Raw genomic sequence first — 19,558 nt, forward strand, 5'->3', positions numbered from 1 at the left:
TTCTTTATGCAGCTAGCAAGGACTCTCAGCCACTCAGAGGCTGTCAAGCTCTGAGTCTTGATGGGCATCCATCCCAAGGCTGCTGCAAACCTTGAGAGAAGGCAAATGACCTTCCTGATAAGACCTACGGGAGTTTTGAATTTGCAAATGGTCAATTCTGGATAAAAAAACATAATTAAGGACTACAGTTTACAAGTATGTATTATTGAGGTGGGCTTAGAACTTGGAAGACTATGGTAGTTACGTCGTCCATGGGAATGAGAATAGTAAGTTGCTTCGACAGCTGCAATCAACGGCGTCAACCTGCCTGCCACGCTAGGTACGTACTTAATCGTTATGCTAGCACAGGCATCGCCATAAAGCTAAAATTATTATAGTCAACTTAATATTGCCTCAGTCCGCCCCATCAGCCACTCTTCAAGTCCTAGATCAGTTGGACTGTTGGACAATTGGACAATTGGACTGCCCGAAGTGTGGGGATGAGCCGAACGGGTGATGTGCGCTCAAGCCCAGGTTCCAGCAGCGGCCCCTTATCCCAAAACAGCGTAGAACAGAATCCACCACTGACCAGGCTGGAGTCGGGACAGGGTCCAATCTGAACGTGTGGCTTTGATCATTGAGTTGCCATTATTGAGAAAGAAAGAGACTGGAAGAGAGATGTCTCAGAGAAATTCCTTCGTATAGGAAATCAGCAGATCTGTGCTAGTGTTGCTTCCGACTCTATCTCTCGAGACAGAATTTGGTGCGTCGAGCCGACAACCGCTCTCGATGGCTGGGAACATACTCAAAGTGGTATGGTGCCAAACGCCCAGATATACATATTATGATATTACAAGGAAAGATAAGGGAATACAGGGGCCATGGCACGTAGAACAGGCCGAACCACGTTGGATTGTGGGGAAAGCTGAGTGGAAAATCATCGTCGTGGCTCGGGCGCTGCACCTGGGAAATTGGGAAAGAAAAAAGGGGGCAGGGGGTTGCGAAAAAAGCAAAGAAGCTGATCACAAACTCTGGGGGAAGAAAGGGATAACACCTTCGGGACAAGACTTCATCGAGGGTGCAATTTGATGACCTCTTGAAGGCTCTAGCTACAGCAAATATCCATCGCACGCGGGCTCCGATGAATCCAGTCGAACCTAGGTAGTAACTCTTGATCTTGGAAGGAGCAGCTGAGACAACGGGGGAGTTTCTTCTCTCGATTTATCCTCATTGCAGGTCGAATGATGCTCAGTTAGCTGGCTGCCCACTTCCTCATTGTTATTGCTGCTTGATAATTCGAGTCAAGCATCCGTCTAGGTCCTAAAGTCTAAAATCAAACATTGGCTTGCTGATAATACATCTAGAGTTAAAGCCCAGGAATACCTACCCTAATATGCAGTTCTTATCTCAATAGCCTTCAACAGCTCCGGCACGCATACCACGAGTTAGACAAGGCTGGCCCGCCCTCCTAGCGACCTACATACGTATTAGTTCCCTACTACTCTATTCTCCACAGTATCCAGAATAATAGTAGTATTGGCTAAGAATGGGAAACCTAGTAACTTACTAGGTTCCTGCCCCTCGATCTCCGGCGGCAACTAGTTTCCCCCGCGTCGATTGGCTGATAAGTCTGATAAACCACCAACTTAGTCTTGACCTTGACGTTGCATTCCATCTTCCGGGATGTCACTGGATGGAGACAAACTCGCAGTTCTACTAAACAGACCTACTGTTGGGTAGAAGCATTCATCTCGAAAGTACTAGCCAACTTCGTACAGCTACTCCATCACAATCTCAGTACCCTACTAAAGTAACGTGGAACTCTGGGTATTAGTTACGAGCAGTCCACAGAAATCCGAGCATGCCATTGCTCGGTTGTTCAAGCACGGGCAAAGTGCTCTCGACTGTTGTAGTATGGCAAACCCTGCAAATCAGGCCTGCGATCTCATACCTGTCTAATGCTACTACTGTAGTGTCAATGATGAATTATCTTAGGCCACCTTGACTTTATCTTAGAATACGTCCAACGATGGTCCTGGTTTGCGGCAAAGAGAACCAACCATCTGGTGAGTGTATTATCACAAGTCAAGGTTATGGTAACCTCAGGATGTGGCAAATTAATGTCCATGCTTGACTACCTACATATAGTTCAAGCCCTTGTTCAAGTGAAGATTCGTGCTCGGACGAGTTTAGCCAATACCTATTCTCTCTAGCTGAATCAATTCCGACAAACTGGTCATCTACAGTAAAGTGAAATTCAATTTCGGGTGCTCTCAAGGGCGTAAAGGTAGCAAGGGTGAGAAGCCATGTTGACTTGCGAGAAACAGCCCCTAAAGTGCGAGGCACTTTCAAATATTGTGTTCGTGGGCCTGATTGCACAATGGCAAAGTCCGGACCTGGGTGTGTGCCGTCTCCGCTATGATAGTAAGTGTTGAGCCTGGCACTGCTGTCGACCTCGAGCAAAGGCCACAGACTTGTGAGACACCGCGTGGTCGATTTAAGGGAGAGTTCTTAAGAGGCACGGTTGGCCGCCTACCCTTAGTAATGTTGCCCGACGAGTTCGCTCAGCGGGGTCTTAGTCACCGGTGACCGAGTTTCGTTTGGCCAACACTTTTTTCCTTGCGAGCCGGGGGTATGCAATGAAATATGGGATTGAAGAGATGTTCAACGTTCGCTTGTTTTGTCTTGTTGGGTTTCAGGAATCCGGACCAACGTCGCTGGTAAAGGTAAGCTGGAAGGGGCCCTGTTCTTTGCATCGTCGCCCGTTCCATTCTCAGCGATCCCCTTCAGTGCGGTCATCTGGGCTATAGCAATTGCTTGGTCAGTGGGCATATATGTGTCAATACGCGGAAATCGAAACGTACTCGAGGCCATCGTTATCGCCCGCAAAACATTGTCCCAATTAGCGAGTACACAAGCAATGGCTGTAGATACCCGAGGTACACTAGTCAGTGATGACACGGAACACGAAAAGTTCGCATAGAAAAGAACCAAGACCGACATTCTGTACCGTCTTTGAGTGTTTCAAGTTTGGCTTGGAGAGCCTCCATCTGCCCCGCAAGCGTATTGCTCATGTCGCGAAGCTGAACCAAATTCTCTAGTTCGGCCTTTTTTGACGCGATGCGGGCCGTCAACGCAAATGACTGCTGTTGCGATATTACATTACTTGGCTGCCGTAAGGAGGCTGCTGCTGAGCCTGGAGGTAGCATGGGGTTAGGGCGGGGTGCGTATGTCATGGTGGCTCAAATCTCGATGCTCAGGTCGGTGGGCGCGGCGTCAGGATGTGTCAGATGGTCAGGTGCATGATGAGGGACGACCGCCCGGCGCCCGCACTTGCCAAAACAAAAGGATACCCGTGCTATTCCTAATTGGGACAATCATCAACAACCCCGAGCTCCACGAAAGGCAAATGCTTCCGCCCATACGTAGTTACTTCGTCAATACTTTTATTCTTCTCTCCTCAACACAAACCCATCGACTCCGTGACTAACGGTCAAGGTGCCTGTCTAGCTTGTATTGCCGTCGTCTCAGAACGAAGGAAGAGAAGTCACGCTCAGAGAACGAAATAATACCTCTGTTCACCGTCTCCCCAAAGATGGCTCGCTTGAATGAGTCGACAGCATCAGCCGAACCCATTGAAATATGTTCGTCTCTGACATAATATTCTCTCTATCTAGGTGACCCATCAATGGCTAACTATATTTATTAGTGAAAAGGCGATTTGTACGACAAAATCGCGAGCTCGCGAGAGTGAATTCAATACAGTCACTACGAATACGAAGTCTTGAGTCCGAAATTTCGCACCTTCTTTCTGAAAACGTATCCCTCCGAGAACAGGTCATAACACTGACACAGGAGCTGGGGCGATTTGAGCTGGCAAAAGCGTTGCGTGACGGCGTTTTTGATGTTAAAGCAAGATTGGACAGCAAGCTAGCGGAAATGAGCAGCCTAATTGCTGAATTAGGTAGCTTACCACGTCAGTTTCCGAAATGCGTCCGCCGTAAGGAGGGCTCGGCGCTTCAAAGACCGTCGAGAGATTCCGCAACCGTTACAGATGTGGACGATGCAGACCCTGAACCCTACTTAGAACATGATCTAGATGGACGCCTTCCAGTCATTTTGGAAGACAAATACTATCCGAGGCGTACACTGGAGTGAGCTTAGATTTCGTGACTTGATACTACCGATGACTGACAAAGGACATGACAGAACCCACGAGGTACAAGCGCTGAGAGACAACAATTTTTCAGCATCCCCTAGGTCGGAACACTCTGTCGAGCCCCGTGGGGAAGTCACCGTAGATGACGGGTCATCAATTGAGGCTTCTACACATTCCAAGTGTATAGAGAAATCCGAGGACCACGCTGACAGTAATCAATCTCTGCCGCCTCATCTCGAAACAAAGGAACAGAAACGGCTAGAGTATACATTGCTAGGCAAGGGACATGTTGTTGAAAGCTCGGTACCCCTTCTCGATTCGAGATTTCTACGGACACGTGGTGCCAAACGGAAGTTCTCCGCAGATGAGGAGGGGGTCTTAGTTGAATCTACCCAAGTCGATGATGATGGCTTCGAGTTTAGTCGACCTACTCAATCTCCAATACCGATATCTTTGGAAGATGATCAATCCCCGTTCAAAAGAAAGCCTCAACCTACGTTGGCGATATTAAGCCACGGGCAACCGAAGCGAAAGGTACTTGAGCCAAGTAAGTAAATCGAGTTTTATCTGTCTTGACGGGGCACGCAACTGACTCTGGAACCAACAATAGAGAGCACGAATGCCAATATACCTTCTCCGAAAAAAACAAGCGTCTGGAAATGTCATTATCAACACCAGAACAGTATAACCCCAGAGAAGAGTGAGGACTCGCTTCCGAAAGAGTACAGAGATGGCGTTCTAGACCGCAACAGGCGCGTTTCGTCAAAGTCTTCCATCTCCGCCTGCGGGGATGATAAGGCAGTGGCTGGAAATGCATCAGAGGCAAAGGCCCAGGTAAGAGAAAAAGCGGCCCCGCCTCAAGACCCTGAGCGCCAAGAACCCCTGGCAACGGCGGATATGCCTAGCAGCCGGCCATCGAGGCGCCGTGGTGCCATTGTTAGCTATGCCGAACCGAATTTAAGAGACAAAATGAGACGTTCGACCAACGAGCTTGGCCCAGCTGTCAGTCGGGATAAGTCGCGAAGATCGATGTCACAAACAGATCACAGCCAGAACCCAAATGAGCAGATCAAGAGCACGTTTACAAAGAAGGCTCGGGGCTCGAGTATCGCCAGCGAAGAACAGGAACTCATCAACACCGGGTGCCTCAACAACCAACCAGAGCGATCTATGAGTCTGGTCTCTCAAAGGAAACGCAAGACATTAGGACGAGCAGCTGAGGATGCCGGAGAAAATGGTGAAGACAATCAATCCGAAGGCAGTGGAATCACAGATGCGCGTAACAGCGTGGAATTGCCCCAAGACATGACACTGGACAAGTCACAAATTTCCTCATGGGAGAGCCCAGGTCTGTTCTCGAGCAGGAGCCAAAAAGCACCAGACCCAACCAAGAAGTCCCGTCGGCATTCCTCGAATACGAGGACTTCTAATCATAGCACTATGCTCAAGCTGTCAACTACCCCAGTTGTTGAAGCCATGTGCAATGATTTTGCTGCAGTTTATCCAGAAGGCTCACTTGAAGACTCTGCAAGGACCAATGAGTCTCCAGATATTTCACAAGAATACGGCAACACTATATTGACAGCGCCAAGGGACATGGCCCGGGAGCAGCGAGTAGCTGCTAGGCGAAAGAGCATGATGCTATGACGGCTAGGTTATAATAATGCTTGGTGTTCAAACGCAACCAGCGTTCGCGCGCATAGAGCGCTTTCTTCTTGCTTTTAGCGCAATCTCGGCCTTAGGTTCTAGTGTACAGGGCTTTGCGGCATGGGCGGCAGCCACATATAAGAAGTGAGCCTTGAGGTCTTATTCAGCATACTCTGAGTCTAGAATACAAAGCGGTGCAAGATATATTTGGCCACGCTTCTCCCCGTAGAGATCGGATGCACAGCACCATGGCTTACATGCTCCCCCAGCGGGTTAAGATAGATAGAAGCCCTCGTTTCTTATGCTTGACTTCCCGCTTGCTCGCCATGGACATTTGCTCTATCACTGTAGTGTGCGCTCGCTTGAAAACGAGCGCTGGCTGCATTATCTCAGCGGGCACATGATCATACATGTAGCTTCGCTTGCTTTTCTATGATTGCTCATCCCTTCGTGTTTTTCGGCATCTTCTCGTAGGCATTCGGGCTAGGCTTCCTTTGCTTGTGCTTTCCGCCGTCGTGAGTATGACCAGAAGATGTCCGACCTCTTTCCGGTGACCTTTGCGCAGCGTCGTGATTGTGTCGAGTACGCCTACAGGTTTTTCGATTATTCTCATTTCTTGGTCCACAATCTCCTTCGGACTCCGACGAGCCTGAGTCTGACTCTGATTCAGAGCTACTTTCGCCCACGGGTCTGGTCTTGTGATAGATGCAGCATACTATTGCGCCGTATGATTTCAACTAGTCAGCCTCGGAAACGCCAGGAAAATGCTGTTTTGAAATTCCTCAGATTGCACCTTTGGAGCTCTTTTTACCCATTCCTTCATTGTCTATCACGTCTTCGCTCCATCGAATACGCCGCGTCGATGATTCGTCGCGGATAGCTTGGGTATCCTCTTCTGCTCTTAGTCTTAATGTTCCGGTTACTTGAGAATTTGAAGTGTCTTCCTGCACGCGAGAGACAGAAGATATACGGGAGCTGGGTGTTGAGCGTTGGGAGGTTATTTGCCGACTGTGAGACATCGCTGGTTCTGGCGAGCAGGCAACTGGGTCGTCGGAATTTATAAACGGATTTCAAATGCACAATTTGCTCAGAGTCCGGTAAGGTCGGTCAGTGTTCGGTAGATTACAATATATGCCGGAGCTATCTAAGTGGCGCTTGTTTGAGTTTTATTTGGGGCAAGACTATCTCACCGCTTTGTGGCTTGTGGCTGGGCATAGGCAGTACGTATGCTTAATAAATTCTCTCAATCTACCGACGATGTTAATGTTTACATGGTAAGCCCTTAGCCTACTTAATTTTGAACACAGCCAGCCAGTCGCACCGACGAAGGAGCTAGAGGCTAGAAGTTGTCGCTGTCTGGCTTGTCAACATGAGACCGAACTCATGTCGCCAGCTAGCCCCGCGGGCCTATGTTGGGAATCATCGCCTAAACATTAACTCCTTCCATGGAGTTCGGTTTCCAATATGAGTACTGAAGAAGACATCGAAGGAAAGTTGACAGACCAAAGGACATCCTGAAACAGGCAGGTTGAGAGATGGTTGTTACCTCAGGCCTACAGGTCATAGAAGGACCAGCCGTCTAGCCAGTCATAATTGCTGAGAGCCACTCGGCGTCCCAAACTTCCTACTACATCCGCCGATGAAGATATGTTGCCGTACTTCAGTTCCTCATCGAGTCACAGCTCGTCATCATGGTCCATCTCTGACGGCTTCAATAGCCCTCCAACCCTCATTGCACGGTCCCGCTCTGCGGCCTTGGCATCCTTAAGTGCTTGCTCTCGTTCCTCCGCATAAAGTTCAGCGTTATCACCGGCAAACTCCTTCAAAGAGATCAGAAAGTCACGTAGGTGTGTCTTGAACTTGTTGAAGTCATCGTTGTAACTGAACAACCCGATAACGAATTGTTTGATTTGAATCCTAGGAGACTGGTTAGAACAAGGTGACGGCCTTGATTCTATCAACGATGTGAAACGTACTCCTGAAGATTCTTGAAAGCAGTCTGTAAGAGATCGGCGACGTATTTTTGAAGGAAATCTTTATTAGAAGTACCAATGGGCGCCTGATCTGGGGTGTAAATCGGGTCTTGTACTTTTCCGGCTTCGATGAAATAGAACATTCGGGATAAAAGCATGGCTTGGGATTTAAATCCTGGAGTAGAATCATTAATAAGATTGATGCTGGCAGGAACAACGTATGCATACCTGCTTTGTGGTCACTATCAGTGAGAACAAAGAATACATCCTGCAAGATTGGGATATAGAATTGGCGAAAGAAGATGTTTGATGTTTGTAAGTCCGTCTCAGCCATATTGTTCATCAGCTCAAGGCACATTGTGAGGCCGGTGTTCTCGACTTCACGATTATCGTGCTTACTCGCCCACATGCATGAATCGATGACAAATTTGAACTGTGTGGCATCGAGTTTAAGAAGAGCGGGAAAACAGAACAGATTAATTGCCTGAAGCAATTTGAAAAACTGGATTCTGTGATCAGGAAACTCGTGAAAATCTTTGTTGATCATCTCCAAGGTGCACTCGAAGACACTTTCCATGATTAGTGGTACCTTATCCTCCATCAAGTTCTAGGAAATGGTGAGTATGGCTTTACTTTGAATAAGTAACCCGGCAGGTATCACTCCTGCAAAGTTTAGTCGCTAACTTACGTGCAGCTTCTGGATAACGGTTGTCATAACGCTCAGTACCTCCGCTTCGCGGGCATTTGGCACGTTCCGGCTATAGTCCAATAAAACCGCCTCAAGAAGCGGTGGGACCATGTTTGCATTGACCATTTCTAGATCGTCTGCCTTTTGAACGTAGGTGTCAATAAGTTTCAGAATCTCCCTCTTGATTGTCCGAAGCCCTCTGACTTTGGGGGTTTTAGTCGCAATGTCGCCTAAAACATTATTAGATTATGAAAGTTGGAAACTGTCCACGAAGTCGATAGCAGTAGAAAAACAGTATGAGTTGCAGGGGCGCAAAAGAAAACTTACCATCGCGCGCAACGGCCTCATTTATCAGTTGGCTAGAAGCGCGGAACATGTTCAGCATGTCATGATAGATGCGCCCTAGTTGAGAGTAAAAGTATGTGCCGACAGATGAGCATGCAGCAACATTAGTTTTCATTATGTTTCCAATGATTTTGATGGTCTCCCCGTCTTGAAGAACAGAAGGGTCCTGGTTAGCCTGAGCGATGATGGTGTCCCATGCGGAGTTTGGCAACGACATCAAGTTCTCAATTAGACGATCCTGAAGACCCTTTTGTCCCTGGGCGGATATCATGTAGCCACAAGCCTCGTAGAACGTGTGAACTTGCTGTGGTGAAAGGTCACATGTTATCTTCCGCATGTTGCGAACGATTTCTTCAATAAAAGGTTCATTTTCTCCTGGTTGAAGGGCAACAAAATGCCTCCTGCACTTGTTGGCGATTTTGATGAATGTATCGCAAGCCATGTCCTGGACACCTTGATGTTCTCAGCTATGGCTAATGTAGGAAGTATTTGAATGACTTACCTTCGTGCGTCTCATGCATAAACTCGAAGAGCTTGTTGACCACTGTCTTTAGGAATTTCCAATGGGCCTTCAGGAAACGTGGATACTGTCCCACGATATACATTATGTTACTCGCCACAACAGCTTTGTTGTCTTTCCCACGCTTCATTTCAGTGAGTCCAAGAAGGTCTTTGATCACTGTGACAAGAAAACGCTTTTCCGTTTCTTCATTCATGGCACCAGATATTGACCCAATTGCCCAACAAAGTGTGTTGCAGTTCGCCCAAGACCACTCTGTGCCATCGACTTGTTTCGCCAACTTCTCAATCATGATATTTTCAGTATCAATGACGTCCAAGTGTGTGAGATAAACCAGGCACTCGCGGATTGTTTTGTAAAGCTGGATCGTGTCGCTTTCTTTGACAAATTCGCGTATAATCTCACCTTCCTCGTTTTCCACTATGAGGACTTCTTCAGGACGCACCATCTTTTCTATCATGACTGTGCGCAAGCTCGACAAAACTTCTTCGTATTTGTGCTTGCGCAGAGGGTAGTTGGCCAACGTGGTCGGGTGCGGTGCGCCCCCATTGGACAGACCACTTACGCCCATGCTCACGAGTGGGTTGATGTCCGTGATTGGGAGCTGCTGCATCTCTTCGTAGAGTTCTTGCACCAGTCTTGTCCAATATTCCAAGCAGATTTTAAATACTTCTCTATCATCAATCTGACTTATTCGAATAAGATAGAAGTGTGCATGGGTAAGGTAATCGCGATTCGGCAATTTCTCAACGAGCTAATTTACATCCGCGTCAGTATTATCGCAAGTTGCAAGTGGTGTAAGAACTTACATTAAGATGCGCGGTAAAGAAACTGCAAAGGAATAATGCCAAATTCAGCACGAATTCTTGGTCTCTTGAATTGCTTTTGGCATAAGTTTGTTTCAAGTCCATGGATAATGGGATAATCTTCGACACTGTAGTGAGAGTTTCGGTGAACATGTGGACAAGTCGTTCATCATAGTTGTAAGGGTTGCCAATCTGCAGCCCACCAATCTCCGTAAGACACTTAAGAGTCACGTTGCGAAATTCTGGGACATCCAGAAACCGTGTCAGGAGAGTATTTATCACGGGAGTCTCAAAGATATAGCCCAGAGGTATCCAGTTCAAGAACCGAAGGAGAGTCTCTAAAGTGGATTTGATCAGGCTCGGCTGATTTGCGGTATTAAGCACCTCGGTGCATAGTTGAAAGATAGAGGAGAATTCCTGTGTCATAGACGTCTTCAGGTTTCTCGCTTTCACAGATGTCATCTGATCCTGAGAGAAGTCGAACACCTCCTCGGAGAGTAGCCGAAGAATCGCCATGTTGTTTTCACAGATGGAGAGGCTCGTGTGACATGATGAGACAATTTCATTGATAAAGGTCGGCCAGTTATGCGGCCATTCCTGTTTCAAGATGGAGACAAGCACTAGGTTGAGCTTGTTCAGAAAGGCGCGTTCACTCCTTAGTTTCTCTTCCGATTTGGAATTCTCGATGATAAAATTGACGATGAAATTGCGGATGCCTTGACAAGTAAGCTCATCGTCATGTTTTCTCTCTCAAACAACTCACCTAGACACTGTTCCCTTGGTAAGACCTTCCAGCGTGTCATAATCACATCATCCAGCACTTGGAGAGCAAGGTCTAGTGCTGTTAGCGGTGTTATCGGTGTTGATAGGATGGAGGAAACTGACATTTAGTCTGGGGATAGGTCGACTCCTGGAGAATGTTCCCTACAAGTAACCAGGCGTCCGGGTTTTGCTTGAACTAGAGAACAAGTCAGTTGACTGTGACATTTGATTGTGCCACATCTGACAAAGCTGCTTACTTCTGTAAGTGTCTGTTGGGCTTGCTTTTGCTACAACACGTGAGATCCGAGGTCAGCAAATATCGAGATTGATCTTAGCTTGGGTACATCAACATACAAGATCACCCTTGCCCTCGTAGAAGGCGCGGACAGTGCTGTCCAACTCTGGGATAGAGACAGACATTCTGTCAGGGGTGCCAAGGTGAAGTGACGTGTACCACCTGACGTTTAATGATTCCAGACGGGACTGATCTAAAATATCAAGTGGCCGCGGCGAAAATCTCGAAAGAGCCGCAGGAGCTAATGGCGTCTGTCGTTTGGCGACTCAAAACGTGTGAATGATTGGCGGGGTAAAGACTTATTTGGAGGGGTTCGTTGGCGATAACCGGGCACGAGGCTCTGGGAGCAGGATTGTGGGCACCGCACCAGGATAGTGAGAAGGAACAGTAATGGCTGGGTTGCGTGATGGATGTGAGTATGGAAATAAAGTCGGACCAGTTATCGCCTGAGGTTTCTAAGAGAGAATCGGAAAGGCTGCTTGCACCTCTCTGGCGGTGAGGGCGGCCGAGTGTGTTCCCGCAGCCCTCTGACAACCCTTCCGACTGGATCTACTTTGTACTGTCACAAACTCTTAGTCAGCGGAATCTGCTGGCATGGCAGGAGGCAGAGCTCCAGTGCTGAAATATCGTGAAAGATAATGTTGCCAGTGTTAAAAGGCGGCAATCACCACTGTCCTCACAACCTGGAAGTCTTTCTATGACGCCAGCTGTTCAAGCTCCCTGTACGTCATGAGGGGACGACTAAACTCTTTCCAGCCTCAGCGAACCGGAGTAGATAGGTAAATGAATAATACTGCATTTGTCCCAGCTTGTACCTAGGTAGTATCTAGGCAGGCGTATGCTTGTGTTACAAGAGGGAAAGCATATTCGCTTTTTTAATTTGGTGAAGAGGTGGCGTAGATACTTGAAAACAAAGTGAAGCTTGTTAAGCGCAATCCAGTATTCTTACTATATATTACTCTATTATCGGTGTGACTGGGTTCGAAAGCGAAAGTGCTAGGGATCCAAGATCCATCATAGTTACTACTCCGTGTAGTGCCCTGAGTTGAGATAACCGCTCTCTGGCGCCAATGGCGAATAAGTTGGCGAGGAGAGGGAGCCGGGCGCTCTGGGCACTGGTGCACCTTGTTTCGACCCGCCGCTGTGCCGCGCTTCCCTCGCGGATAAAGCGAACAACATGCGTCTGACCCTCCTTTTCAAGGTGGCGTGTCGCCTGAGCGCGCCATCACCCAATCACACCGAATCAGAAGTCCTTCTTTGAGCGAGGTAACCAACCATCTACCTCGCGCGCGGCCAGGGCCGATCGCGCGCCAACTAACCCAAGTCAAGTCCTCTCAGTCGTCACCAAGCCAGCTGGCGGCTCATCTGTTTGGTTCATTGGACCACTACCCCTGGTCCAAACTCAAGCCTCTCTTTTCGTTCTTCTCTTCCAAATCGCGGACATTTCCCTTTCCTCCCCCTTCCTCCTGGTCTCGAAGGACGAGGGACGGGGCCGGGGGCCCTAAGGACCTCCCTGCTGGTTGGTGGTTTGCCATTGGATTTCCCTGCAAAGCGAGGCCTAGTCAGGTCTTGACTGCCGTCTGCAGTCTGCAGGCGGCAAAGATTCCAAGGTTATAATTAAATATTATTCTTGTCCTGCCCTGCTACTCGCTGAATCTGCTGCTATCGCTTATTCTTCTTCCCTCCACTCCCAGTACAACCCATTCTTAATCACCCCTCCTCTTCTCGCGAGGCCCCTTTCCCTTTCCCTTTCTCTTTCCCTTTCCCTTTCCTCCTTTTGCATTTTGATTTCCTCTGTCCGGGGCCTGTTACCACCTCTCGGTGAGCGGCGGCATCTAGGACGACCTACCCTCGTTTCTATCCATCTTTCCCAGGGTAACGGCCATACTTCGACCTCAGAACTTGCTTGCTCCAGGCACCCTACACAGCTTCCCGTACCCGGTTCTGTCGCCCCGCTCCACTCTCTTGCCTATCGTCGGCCGATCTATCCGCATACGGGACCCAGTCTCTTGTGTACACTGTACACTCAGCACGGAATCCTCCTAATCTCACAACAATCTGTATATCGCACTCCTATCACTGTATTTGGAGGTTATTTCACGCCTTTCTCGAAATCATCATATAGCTGCCATCTACTCGTACTCCAGTTTCCGACTCTGCGCCCTCCTGCGACTCGAACCATATACACTCGAAGCGTAACACGCCGGCTACGTTCGACATCGCAACGGCCTTCCGGCTTTCTAGGGTTTATGTGAGCACCCAACAAGCTTCCAACGTGCTCGATCTTGGCTATATATCAGTAAATCGGCATATAAGCAACGCCCAGCTATTGCTTCGCCCAGCTTGGTGCTCGGGCAGAGACGCAAACAGGCGCTACACAGCATTTATCTAGCATATTATGACCTCAGTTGCAGCCCCATCAGTGATGAGCGAAACGGACCCCGAGAAAAACACTAGGGTAGATCATAGTCCATCGCGGTTCACGGCGGTCAATGGAAGGGACACTTTTACGACAGCTCCCTCTCTCAGTGGCAACGGAATCAACGGAGACAGTCGAGAGTCAGCTGAAACTTGGTCGCGGGCTGGTCACGATTCGTCTACGCGACATGAGCCGAGGTCAAAAGAGAATTACGATTCTAGTAATGATTTAGACGAACCCCCAGCCCACAGGGTTAAGAGAAAAAGATCGGATTATGATGAGCAAGAGGATGGTCTTAATGCACAATGTCGCAGCCCGGAAAGCCCAGCTCATCCTGAAGAAAATACCGCAGAGCATTCTCCGCAGCCCGCCAATTCCAACGGAATTCTTAGCTCCCAAAGCGAAGAGGATTCCAAGCGTACATCTCCCCAAGCACCAGGCAGACCGGATGAGGCTGATGAGACTCGAAGATCGTCCACCAATGCTAGCTGGCAGGAATATGATCCACACCTCATCAGCCAAGCTCAGCGAGCTCAGCAAATCGACGCCTCGGACGCTCAATTAGCCGAGGCACTTCAGCGTGAAGCGCAAAGGCCCGATGCTCCCCACAAAGACTGGGATAGTGTTAACCGCCCGGGCGAAGGCCATATGGCAGGCGAGCAGGGCTCGACGCCTTCTTTGCCTTCAGATCCGCCACAGACTGCGGTGCAGGTCGCACCCAAGAGGAAGCGGGTATTCAGCAATAGGACGAAGACCGGCTGTATGACTTGTCGGAGGAGGAAAAAGAAATGCGACGAGCAACATCCAGCTTGTAAGTCGATCCTACAAGTTCTTCTTTATTCCTATAGGAAAGTATCGGCGCAATTAATTCGTACTGCAGGCAACAATTGCCTTAGAGGTGGCTTCCTCTGCGAAGGCTATTCATCTCGTGGCACATGGCAAAAACCATCTACGTCAAAAACACCCGTTCCCCTACAGTCAAAGGAAGGAGGCTATTCGGATATTAGTACACAGTATCTACAGGAAAATAACCAGCATGATCGGCAGCAAATCCTGGCAGAGCCACTTGACCAGGGGAAAACAAGGCCAATAGCCGAGGACGACAACCGACCTGCGGCCCAATTTGCTACAAGCCCTACTGGTGTTGGATCCAGCCGGGGATCATGGTCCTCGAAGCGAACTTGGCCGAGCGCAAGCCATCCTAGTTATACTGCAGATTCTCTGGCAAAACCAGACTATCGTGAAGTTCCCTCAATCCACGAGCTATCGCGCGAAGGGCATCCTAAGAACGACTACCAACTCGTTCCGCCTATCAGAGAGCTCTCACACAGCGGCCATACAAAACCGAATATTCCTCTTTTCCAAGGTTCGATCGATCAGCGAGTGGTTCATGCCAGTAATATCGACACGAGCACCCCCCAGGCTCAAGCCAGAATGGCATTGAGTATTGAGCACCAGTTATCTGGTCGCGCTCTCTCGAGCGAGGAGACGGAGAAGGACAAAATGCTACGTGGCGATCTTTACAGGCCTTATGATATCCACCTTGTCGAAGAAAGAGAGCGATGTAAAGCCGCTCTATGGCGGTTCAACAATGCTTGCATTCCGATTTCCGGTCTCAGTGCAAAGGAACAAAACCGTTTACTAAAGGAGATCGTGATACCGCCACTCTCTATCAACTCGACCCCGGGTATTACTTCGCCCCGGCCTGCGGGGTCTATCGGTCAAGGTGCCGTAGTCGAGGCACCTTTTCAATGTCACTATGGATACAATATTCATATTGGAGAGGATGTCATGGTGTCTGAGAACTGCATATTTGTTGACGACTGCCCTGTGACGATTGGGACTCACACATGGATTGGCCCAAGGGTCACGATTCTTACCTCGATGGCTCATGCGAATATGCAGGAAAGGAAGGGCTCACAGAGCCGGTACCAAGGCCGGCCTGTTACCATTGAAGAAGATTGCTATGTTGGCGCCGGCTGCACCATTTACCCCGGCGTACGGCTTCGACGTGGAGCATATGTCGCCCCTGGTGAGGTCGTGAAATCTGATATCGTTGCATATGGATTTCAGGGATTGAAGCCTGGCTATATGTGACACCTGCGAGTGCGCAAGCTTTGGGTCAGGATCTCCTGGGTTGACAGTGCTTGTGCTGTTGACGTATCATTGTTTTTTTGCTTGTAATAACATGATCCTCTTCTGTTCTTATATCCCTTGGGTCTAATGTCCTTTGTTTCCATTGTCGTTCTTTTTCTATGTCTGACTGGCTCAGAATTGAGAAGCATTATTTACTTATATTCCATGTTTCCTGGAAATATTAAGCTTAAGCCCTTACAGCCTCCATACTATGCTTTTGTAGACTGGGTCAATAAACCATGTGACAATCACAAATATATAAATAACGACTGTTAACCTGTTCTTCCGTGAACTTCTCCACTTTTCTGTACTCTTCATCCGCTATTTATTTCAAGAAGTGCTCCTCGATATAAAGAAAAACCCTAGGAGACCATCAATAACATGGCTGAAGATCTGATTTTGAGACTAACATGACGAATAAACGATAAAACCTTAAAGCCAGTCTAGAAACTCAGGCACAAAATAGCTGACTATTATACCAGCGCCAGCCCTAAGAATACCTTGAGTGCTTTCGAAGGCCATCGATTTCAGGTCAAAGACTCCAGCCTTGGCACCGGCATGTATCATTGCGTATTCGCCACTAACCTGATATGCAGCAATCGGGATATCCTTCGCGAGTTCTTTTGCGTCTCTAATAATGTCCAGATAGCTGCTTGCTGGCTTTACCATGATGATATCGGCCCCCTCGCCTATATCCCTCTGTATAGCCCTCCGTGCAAGCCCGCGGCCACCTGGAGGAAGCTGGTAGCACCTGCGGTCTCCGAATGAAGGGCAGGAGCCAGCGGCATCACGGAAAGGTCCGTAGAGGCAGCCACTAAATTTTGCACTGTAGGACATCAAAGAGACACGGTGGGCTAAGCCGGCCTCGATCAGTTTAAGTTTGATGGCGCGAACTCTACCATCATTCATGTCGGAAGGTGCCACGCAGTGTGCTCCAGCGGTAGCATAAGATAGGGCAACATCCGAGATTCGATCAACGGACTGCGTATTATCCAGCGTACCATCCTCCCGCAGTATACCGCAATGGCCATGAGATGTATATTCGCAGAGACACACGTCGGTGACAATGTATAGTTCTGGAAAGCGAGACCGGAGGAGACGGATGGCTTGAATGACAGGGCCAGCTGGATCATCGGCAGAAGTACCCAAGGCATCCTTCGCAGTGGGCTGAAGAGGAACACCGAATAAGATGACGGACCGAAGGCCTTTCAAAACGAGTGGTCTCAAGAACGGAACTAAGCGATTCACCCCTCGGCGATGTTGGTTGGGCAGGGAAGGAATAGGCGTCTCTTCATCTGGATTATCGGTAATAAAGAGGGGATATATGAGCATTTCCTAGATTGAAGTTAGACTCACAGGACTCAAGACACTCATGCAACTGAGATAGACCAGAGCAAAAACGGGGTTTAGCAGACCTTTGTCAGTTGCCTCTCTGCTTGCCATGATCTGCTCAAAGGGTGACTGTACCCAGAATGGAGTTGACTGGAGATATCGCCAGATATGCTAACACTCGTGGCCGCCGTACTTGTGTATGATCGAGCAGTGATATGGGATCGCGCGTTAGAGACCTGAGAGTTGCGGTCTTCATAATTATCCCTGAATGCGAGATCGGAGACGAGGTTCGAAAAAGACATGGTTGTTTGAAACGGTTCGACCGAGGAATGATGCAAGACTCCAGCTATCTCAGGCACAACAATGTAAGTTTGATTGAAGTAGCTGGGGGGCTATGTAACTTAGTGGAGACCTAGTCGATGTTCATTCAGGTGATTTTCAGTGCAATACTCCGTAGCAATATCTGATTTCCAGGGAGGATGACTTGAATGATTAGTTGCGATCCTGCGCCACCTGTGACTGGAAGGTGGATCAATAATTGAAAACCGCAGATAATGATTGGATGGACTGAACGGCAGCAAGCCGAGGTCAGAAGTACTCCAATATTGATGGGCCGAGTGACCGAGTCCCTCCCACGACGCGACGGGCTACTGTGAGGATTTTCTAGTTTTGTATTTTATTTTTTGTGTACCTTAAAGACTTTGCAAGTTCCATACTATGTGGCTCAAGAATTTACGCCAAAAAGTTGATCCTATTTCTAACGGCTTAGTACGCTAGTTCGGAGTAATGATAGGTAGGATTCGCCCAAGGACAATTCAGTCCCTTGACTATCTAAGAGGAAAGATAGGCACACGTACTACAAAATATCTAAGCTGTTTGACTCTCCAGCAAAAGAAGGTTCAGCAACCTCTTCTTCTCCTTGCGCACCTCCATCCAGCCTCCCTCATCAACAACCACCACCCGTCCGTCGATGCAAACTCGCCTCCATCTGCTGTTCACCTCATTAAAATCGATTCTAAATCCGTCGATCTCTGTATATGTAAGGTCGCCATCGCCGACGTGTTGTCCATTTTCATACGCCGCGGATAATAGCTGCATCGCTCGTTCGGGTGACATTGGGCCAAAGCGTATCATTCTCAAAGAGCCGTCTAATGGAGCGGATTTTGGTGAAATTCTGAACTTCTTTTCGAGGTTTGATACTAATGTTGCCAGCACATACATGTGTTCCTCGCTTTCTATGACCTTTTGCTCGATGTTTCCGCGATTGTCTGTCTCCGTCATCGTGATTGTTCCAGCATATTTGTGAGTTTCGCTACCATCCGATGGGAAGAGAAGCTCTTGTGCGGCAATCTTGAACCTGTCGGCCCCGAATTTGCGATACTCTAAGGTGTCACTATCGGCGACTAGTGCAGCGTGTATTCCCCAGCTCGCAACAACGCCGCCATAAACTTTGAGACTGCAAGGCTTAAGGATCGATGAAGGCTGCGCCTGATGAGATTGCAGATAAATTGCTCCAGGCGAGAACAAGGCAGCGAAAACTGGTATGGGTGCGGGTCTTCCTCGTATCAACGAGGCGAGGGCAGCATTCTGATGCGCCAGCAGTCCCGTGGAACTTGCCATGGCGTTCCCGGTCCCCGCCGGGATGAGTGCAATATTAGGCATGGTCCGGACTTCATTCGAGGCGTTGTAGAATGTATCGATCACATCACAAAGACCACCATCTCCTGCCAGGATTATGATAGTCTGCTTGGTACCCACCTCAGCTCGGGGTATGAATATCGAGTGACATAGTTCGATTATTGTCTTGGTCGACTTTGTCTCGTGTACTTCAAAGTGCTGTAGGTCAAGAAACTTGAGAAGTGGTCGAAGTGTACGGCTAAATATCAATTTTGCCGTTCCTGTCCCAGAAGCTGTGGAGATAATGATATGCAAATTTGAGGCAAGATGATCCGGTGTATCTGTTAGTAGGTAAGACGACAGGATTGACTCGGGTACAGATTTAAGATAAACCCTCCCTACTTGTGGTACCGAGCCAGGAGAGGTTTCATCATTTTCAAGAAACAGAAAAGTGTTGTATGGAAGGTTACCATGTTTAGGCAACACACAGATAATATTCTCGGCAGGTATAGTTATCTGGTTTTCGGAGTGGGGTATATTGCATCGTAAATGACCATCACTGATAAAACAGTCATTTGCAACAGTATTGTCATTGGAAACTGTGGATTCGGGCATTTTGTTTGGGATGTTTGTTGTTGCAACGCAATGTAAGAAGCTGAGACTGTCGCATGTACAGGCATGGGACTAGTACATGACCTGACACGTGACTAGTCTGTTGGTAAGGATCTTATAATACTTTATATAATATATCTCTAATATAGTATACTATTATTTATTTATACTTTAGGTTTACTCTAGTATAATATATAGCTATTATACTAGGAGCTTATTTAATAATAGAAATTTTATTATAAAGAAGTACTTTTAATATTAATAAAGA

General features: G+C 48.2%; 7 protein-coding genes across 7 annotated transcripts; 2 read left to right on the forward strand and 5 right to left on the reverse strand.

Annotated features, from left to right (window-relative positions):
* Positions 1-2,605: 2,605 nt before the first annotated feature.
* Positions 2,606-3,386, reverse strand: BJY04DRAFT_132961 (DASH complex subunit DAD2). Its single transcript, XM_073708519.1, has 3 exons — positions 2,981-3,386; positions 2,844-2,903; positions 2,606-2,783 (listed from the first exon to the last, which is right to left on the reverse strand). The coding sequence occupies exons 1-3, from the start codon at positions 3,213-3,215 to the stop codon at positions 2,644-2,646; spliced, it is 435 nt and encodes a 144-aa protein (XP_073567055.1). The 5' UTR covers positions 3,216-3,386; the 3' UTR covers positions 2,606-2,643.
* Positions 3,387-3,423: 37 nt separating this feature from the next.
* Positions 3,424-5,942, forward strand: BJY04DRAFT_198877 (shugoshin family protein). The gene is made up of 4 exons (XM_073712675.1): positions 3,424-3,623; positions 3,689-4,133; positions 4,189-4,685; positions 4,749-5,942. Exons 1-4 carry the CDS (start codon positions 3,575-3,577, stop codon positions 5,783-5,785), a joined length of 2,028 nt encoding a protein of 675 aa, XP_073567056.1. The 5' UTR covers positions 3,424-3,574; the 3' UTR covers positions 5,786-5,942.
* Positions 5,931-6,902, reverse strand: BJY04DRAFT_198878 (PPP1R11/YPI1 family protein). Its single transcript, XM_073712676.1, has 2 exons — positions 6,579-6,902; positions 5,931-6,500 (listed from the first exon to the last, which is right to left on the reverse strand). Exons 1-2 carry the CDS (start codon positions 6,802-6,804, stop codon positions 6,226-6,228), a joined length of 501 nt encoding a protein of 166 aa, XP_073567057.1. The 5' UTR covers positions 6,805-6,902; the 3' UTR covers positions 5,931-6,225.
* A 94-nt stretch (positions 6,903-6,996) lies between these two features.
* On the reverse strand, positions 6,997-11,025 carry BJY04DRAFT_198883 (exportin CRM1). Its single transcript, XM_073712677.1, has 8 exons — positions 10,881-11,025; positions 10,121-10,833; positions 9,294-10,065; positions 8,774-9,244; positions 8,447-8,676; positions 7,987-8,365; positions 7,762-7,933; positions 6,997-7,702 (listed from the first exon to the last, which is right to left on the reverse strand). The coding sequence occupies exons 1-8, from the start codon at positions 11,002-11,004 to the stop codon at positions 7,462-7,464; spliced, it is 3,102 nt and encodes a 1,033-aa protein (XP_073567058.1). The 5' UTR covers positions 11,005-11,025; the 3' UTR covers positions 6,997-7,461.
* A 1,976-nt stretch (positions 11,026-13,001) lies between these two features.
* BJY04DRAFT_198889 (uncharacterized protein) lies at positions 13,002-15,942 on the forward strand. Its single transcript, XM_073712678.1, has 2 exons — positions 13,002-14,404; positions 14,474-15,942. Exons 1-2 carry the CDS (start codon positions 13,573-13,575, stop codon positions 15,688-15,690), a joined length of 2,049 nt encoding a protein of 682 aa, XP_073567059.1. The 5' UTR covers positions 13,002-13,572; the 3' UTR covers positions 15,691-15,942.
* Position 15,943: 1 nt separating this feature from the next.
* Positions 15,944-17,613, reverse strand: BJY04DRAFT_198891 (porphobilinogen synthase HEM2). Its single transcript, XM_073712679.1, has 2 exons — positions 17,145-17,613; positions 15,944-17,064 (listed from the first exon to the last, which is right to left on the reverse strand). Exons 1-2 carry the CDS (start codon positions 17,361-17,363, stop codon positions 16,162-16,164), a joined length of 1,122 nt encoding a protein of 373 aa, XP_073567060.1. The 5' UTR covers positions 17,364-17,613; the 3' UTR covers positions 15,944-16,161.
* A 109-nt stretch (positions 17,614-17,722) lies between these two features.
* On the reverse strand, positions 17,723-19,320 carry BJY04DRAFT_198896 (diacylglycerol/lipid kinase family protein). The gene is made up of 2 exons (XM_073712680.1): positions 17,909-19,320; positions 17,723-17,854 (listed from the first exon to the last, which is right to left on the reverse strand). The coding sequence occupies exon 1, from the start codon at positions 19,291-19,293 to the stop codon at positions 17,929-17,931; it is 1,365 nt and encodes a 454-aa protein (XP_073567061.1). The 5' UTR covers positions 19,294-19,320; the 3' UTR covers positions 17,723-17,854; positions 17,909-17,928.
* Positions 19,321-19,558: the final 238 nt, after the last annotated feature.

This window comes from Aspergillus karnatakaensis, assembly GCF_047715665.1.
Source record: "Aspergillus karnatakaensis strain CBS 102800 unplaced genomic scaffold BJY04scaffold_58, whole genome shotgun sequence".
In the NCBI taxonomy this organism is placed as follows: Eukaryota; Fungi; Ascomycota; class Eurotiomycetes; order Eurotiales; family Aspergillaceae; genus Aspergillus; species Aspergillus karnatakaensis.

Excerpts from the sequence above, each read along its gene's own strand:
- BJY04DRAFT_132961 (XM_073708519.1), bottom strand. The coding sequence starts at position 3,215 with ATGACATACGCACCCCGCCCTAACCCCATGCTACCTCCAGGCTCAGCA. Across the intron at positions 2,904-2,980 it reads ACTCAAAGACGGTACAGAAT|CCATTGCTTGTGTACTCGCT; the intron begins GTCGGTCTTGGT and ends GGGTATCTACAG. Across the intron at positions 2,784-2,843 it reads GGCGATAACGATGGCCTCGA|CCCAGATGACCGCACTGAAG; the intron begins GTACGTTTCGAT and ends CAATTGCTATAG.
- BJY04DRAFT_198883 (XM_073712677.1), bottom strand. The coding sequence starts at position 11,004 with ATGTCAGTTTCCTCCATCCTATCAACACCGATAACACCGCTAACAGCA. Across the intron at positions 9,245-9,293 it reads TATGCATGAGACGCACGAAG|GTGTCCAGGACATGGCTTGC; the intron begins GTAAGTCATTCA and ends GAGAACATCAAG. Across the intron at positions 7,703-7,761 it reads GCTTTCAAGAATCTTCAGGA|GATTCAAATCAAACAATTCG; the intron begins GTACGTTTCACA and ends CCAGTCTCCTAG.
- BJY04DRAFT_198889 (XM_073712678.1), top strand. The coding sequence starts at position 13,573 with ATGACCTCAGTTGCAGCCCCATCAGTGATGAGCGAAACGGACCCCGAG. Across the intron at positions 14,405-14,473 it reads CGACGAGCAACATCCAGCTT|GCAACAATTGCCTTAGAGGT; the intron begins GTAAGTCGATCC and ends TTCGTACTGCAG.
- BJY04DRAFT_198878 (XM_073712676.1), bottom strand. The coding sequence starts at position 6,804 with ATGTCTCACAGTCGGCAAATAACCTCCCAACGCTCAACACCCAGCTCC. Across the intron at positions 6,501-6,578 it reads GGGTAAAAAGAGCTCCAAAG|TATGCTGCATCTATCACAAG; the intron begins GTGCAATCTGAG and ends ACGGCGCAATAG.
- BJY04DRAFT_198877 (XM_073712675.1), top strand. The coding sequence starts at position 3,575 with ATGGCTCGCTTGAATGAGTCGACAGCATCAGCCGAACCCATTGAAATA. Across the intron at positions 3,624-3,688 it reads AGCCGAACCCATTGAAATAT|TGAAAAGGCGATTTGTACGA; the intron begins GTTCGTCTCTGA and ends TATATTTATTAG. Across the intron at positions 4,134-4,188 it reads TATCCGAGGCGTACACTGGA|AACCCACGAGGTACAAGCGC; the intron begins GTGAGCTTAGAT and ends AGGACATGACAG.
- BJY04DRAFT_198891 (XM_073712679.1), bottom strand. The coding sequence starts at position 17,363 with ATGTCTTTTTCGAACCTCGTCTCCGATCTCGCATTCAGGGATAATTAT. Across the intron at positions 17,065-17,144 it reads CAGAGAGGCAACTGACAAAG|GAAATGCTCATATATCCCCT; the intron begins GTCTGCTAAACC and ends ACTTCAATCTAG.
- BJY04DRAFT_198896 (XM_073712680.1), bottom strand. The coding sequence starts at position 19,293 with ATGCCCGAATCCACAGTTTCCAATGACAATACTGTTGCAAATGACTGT.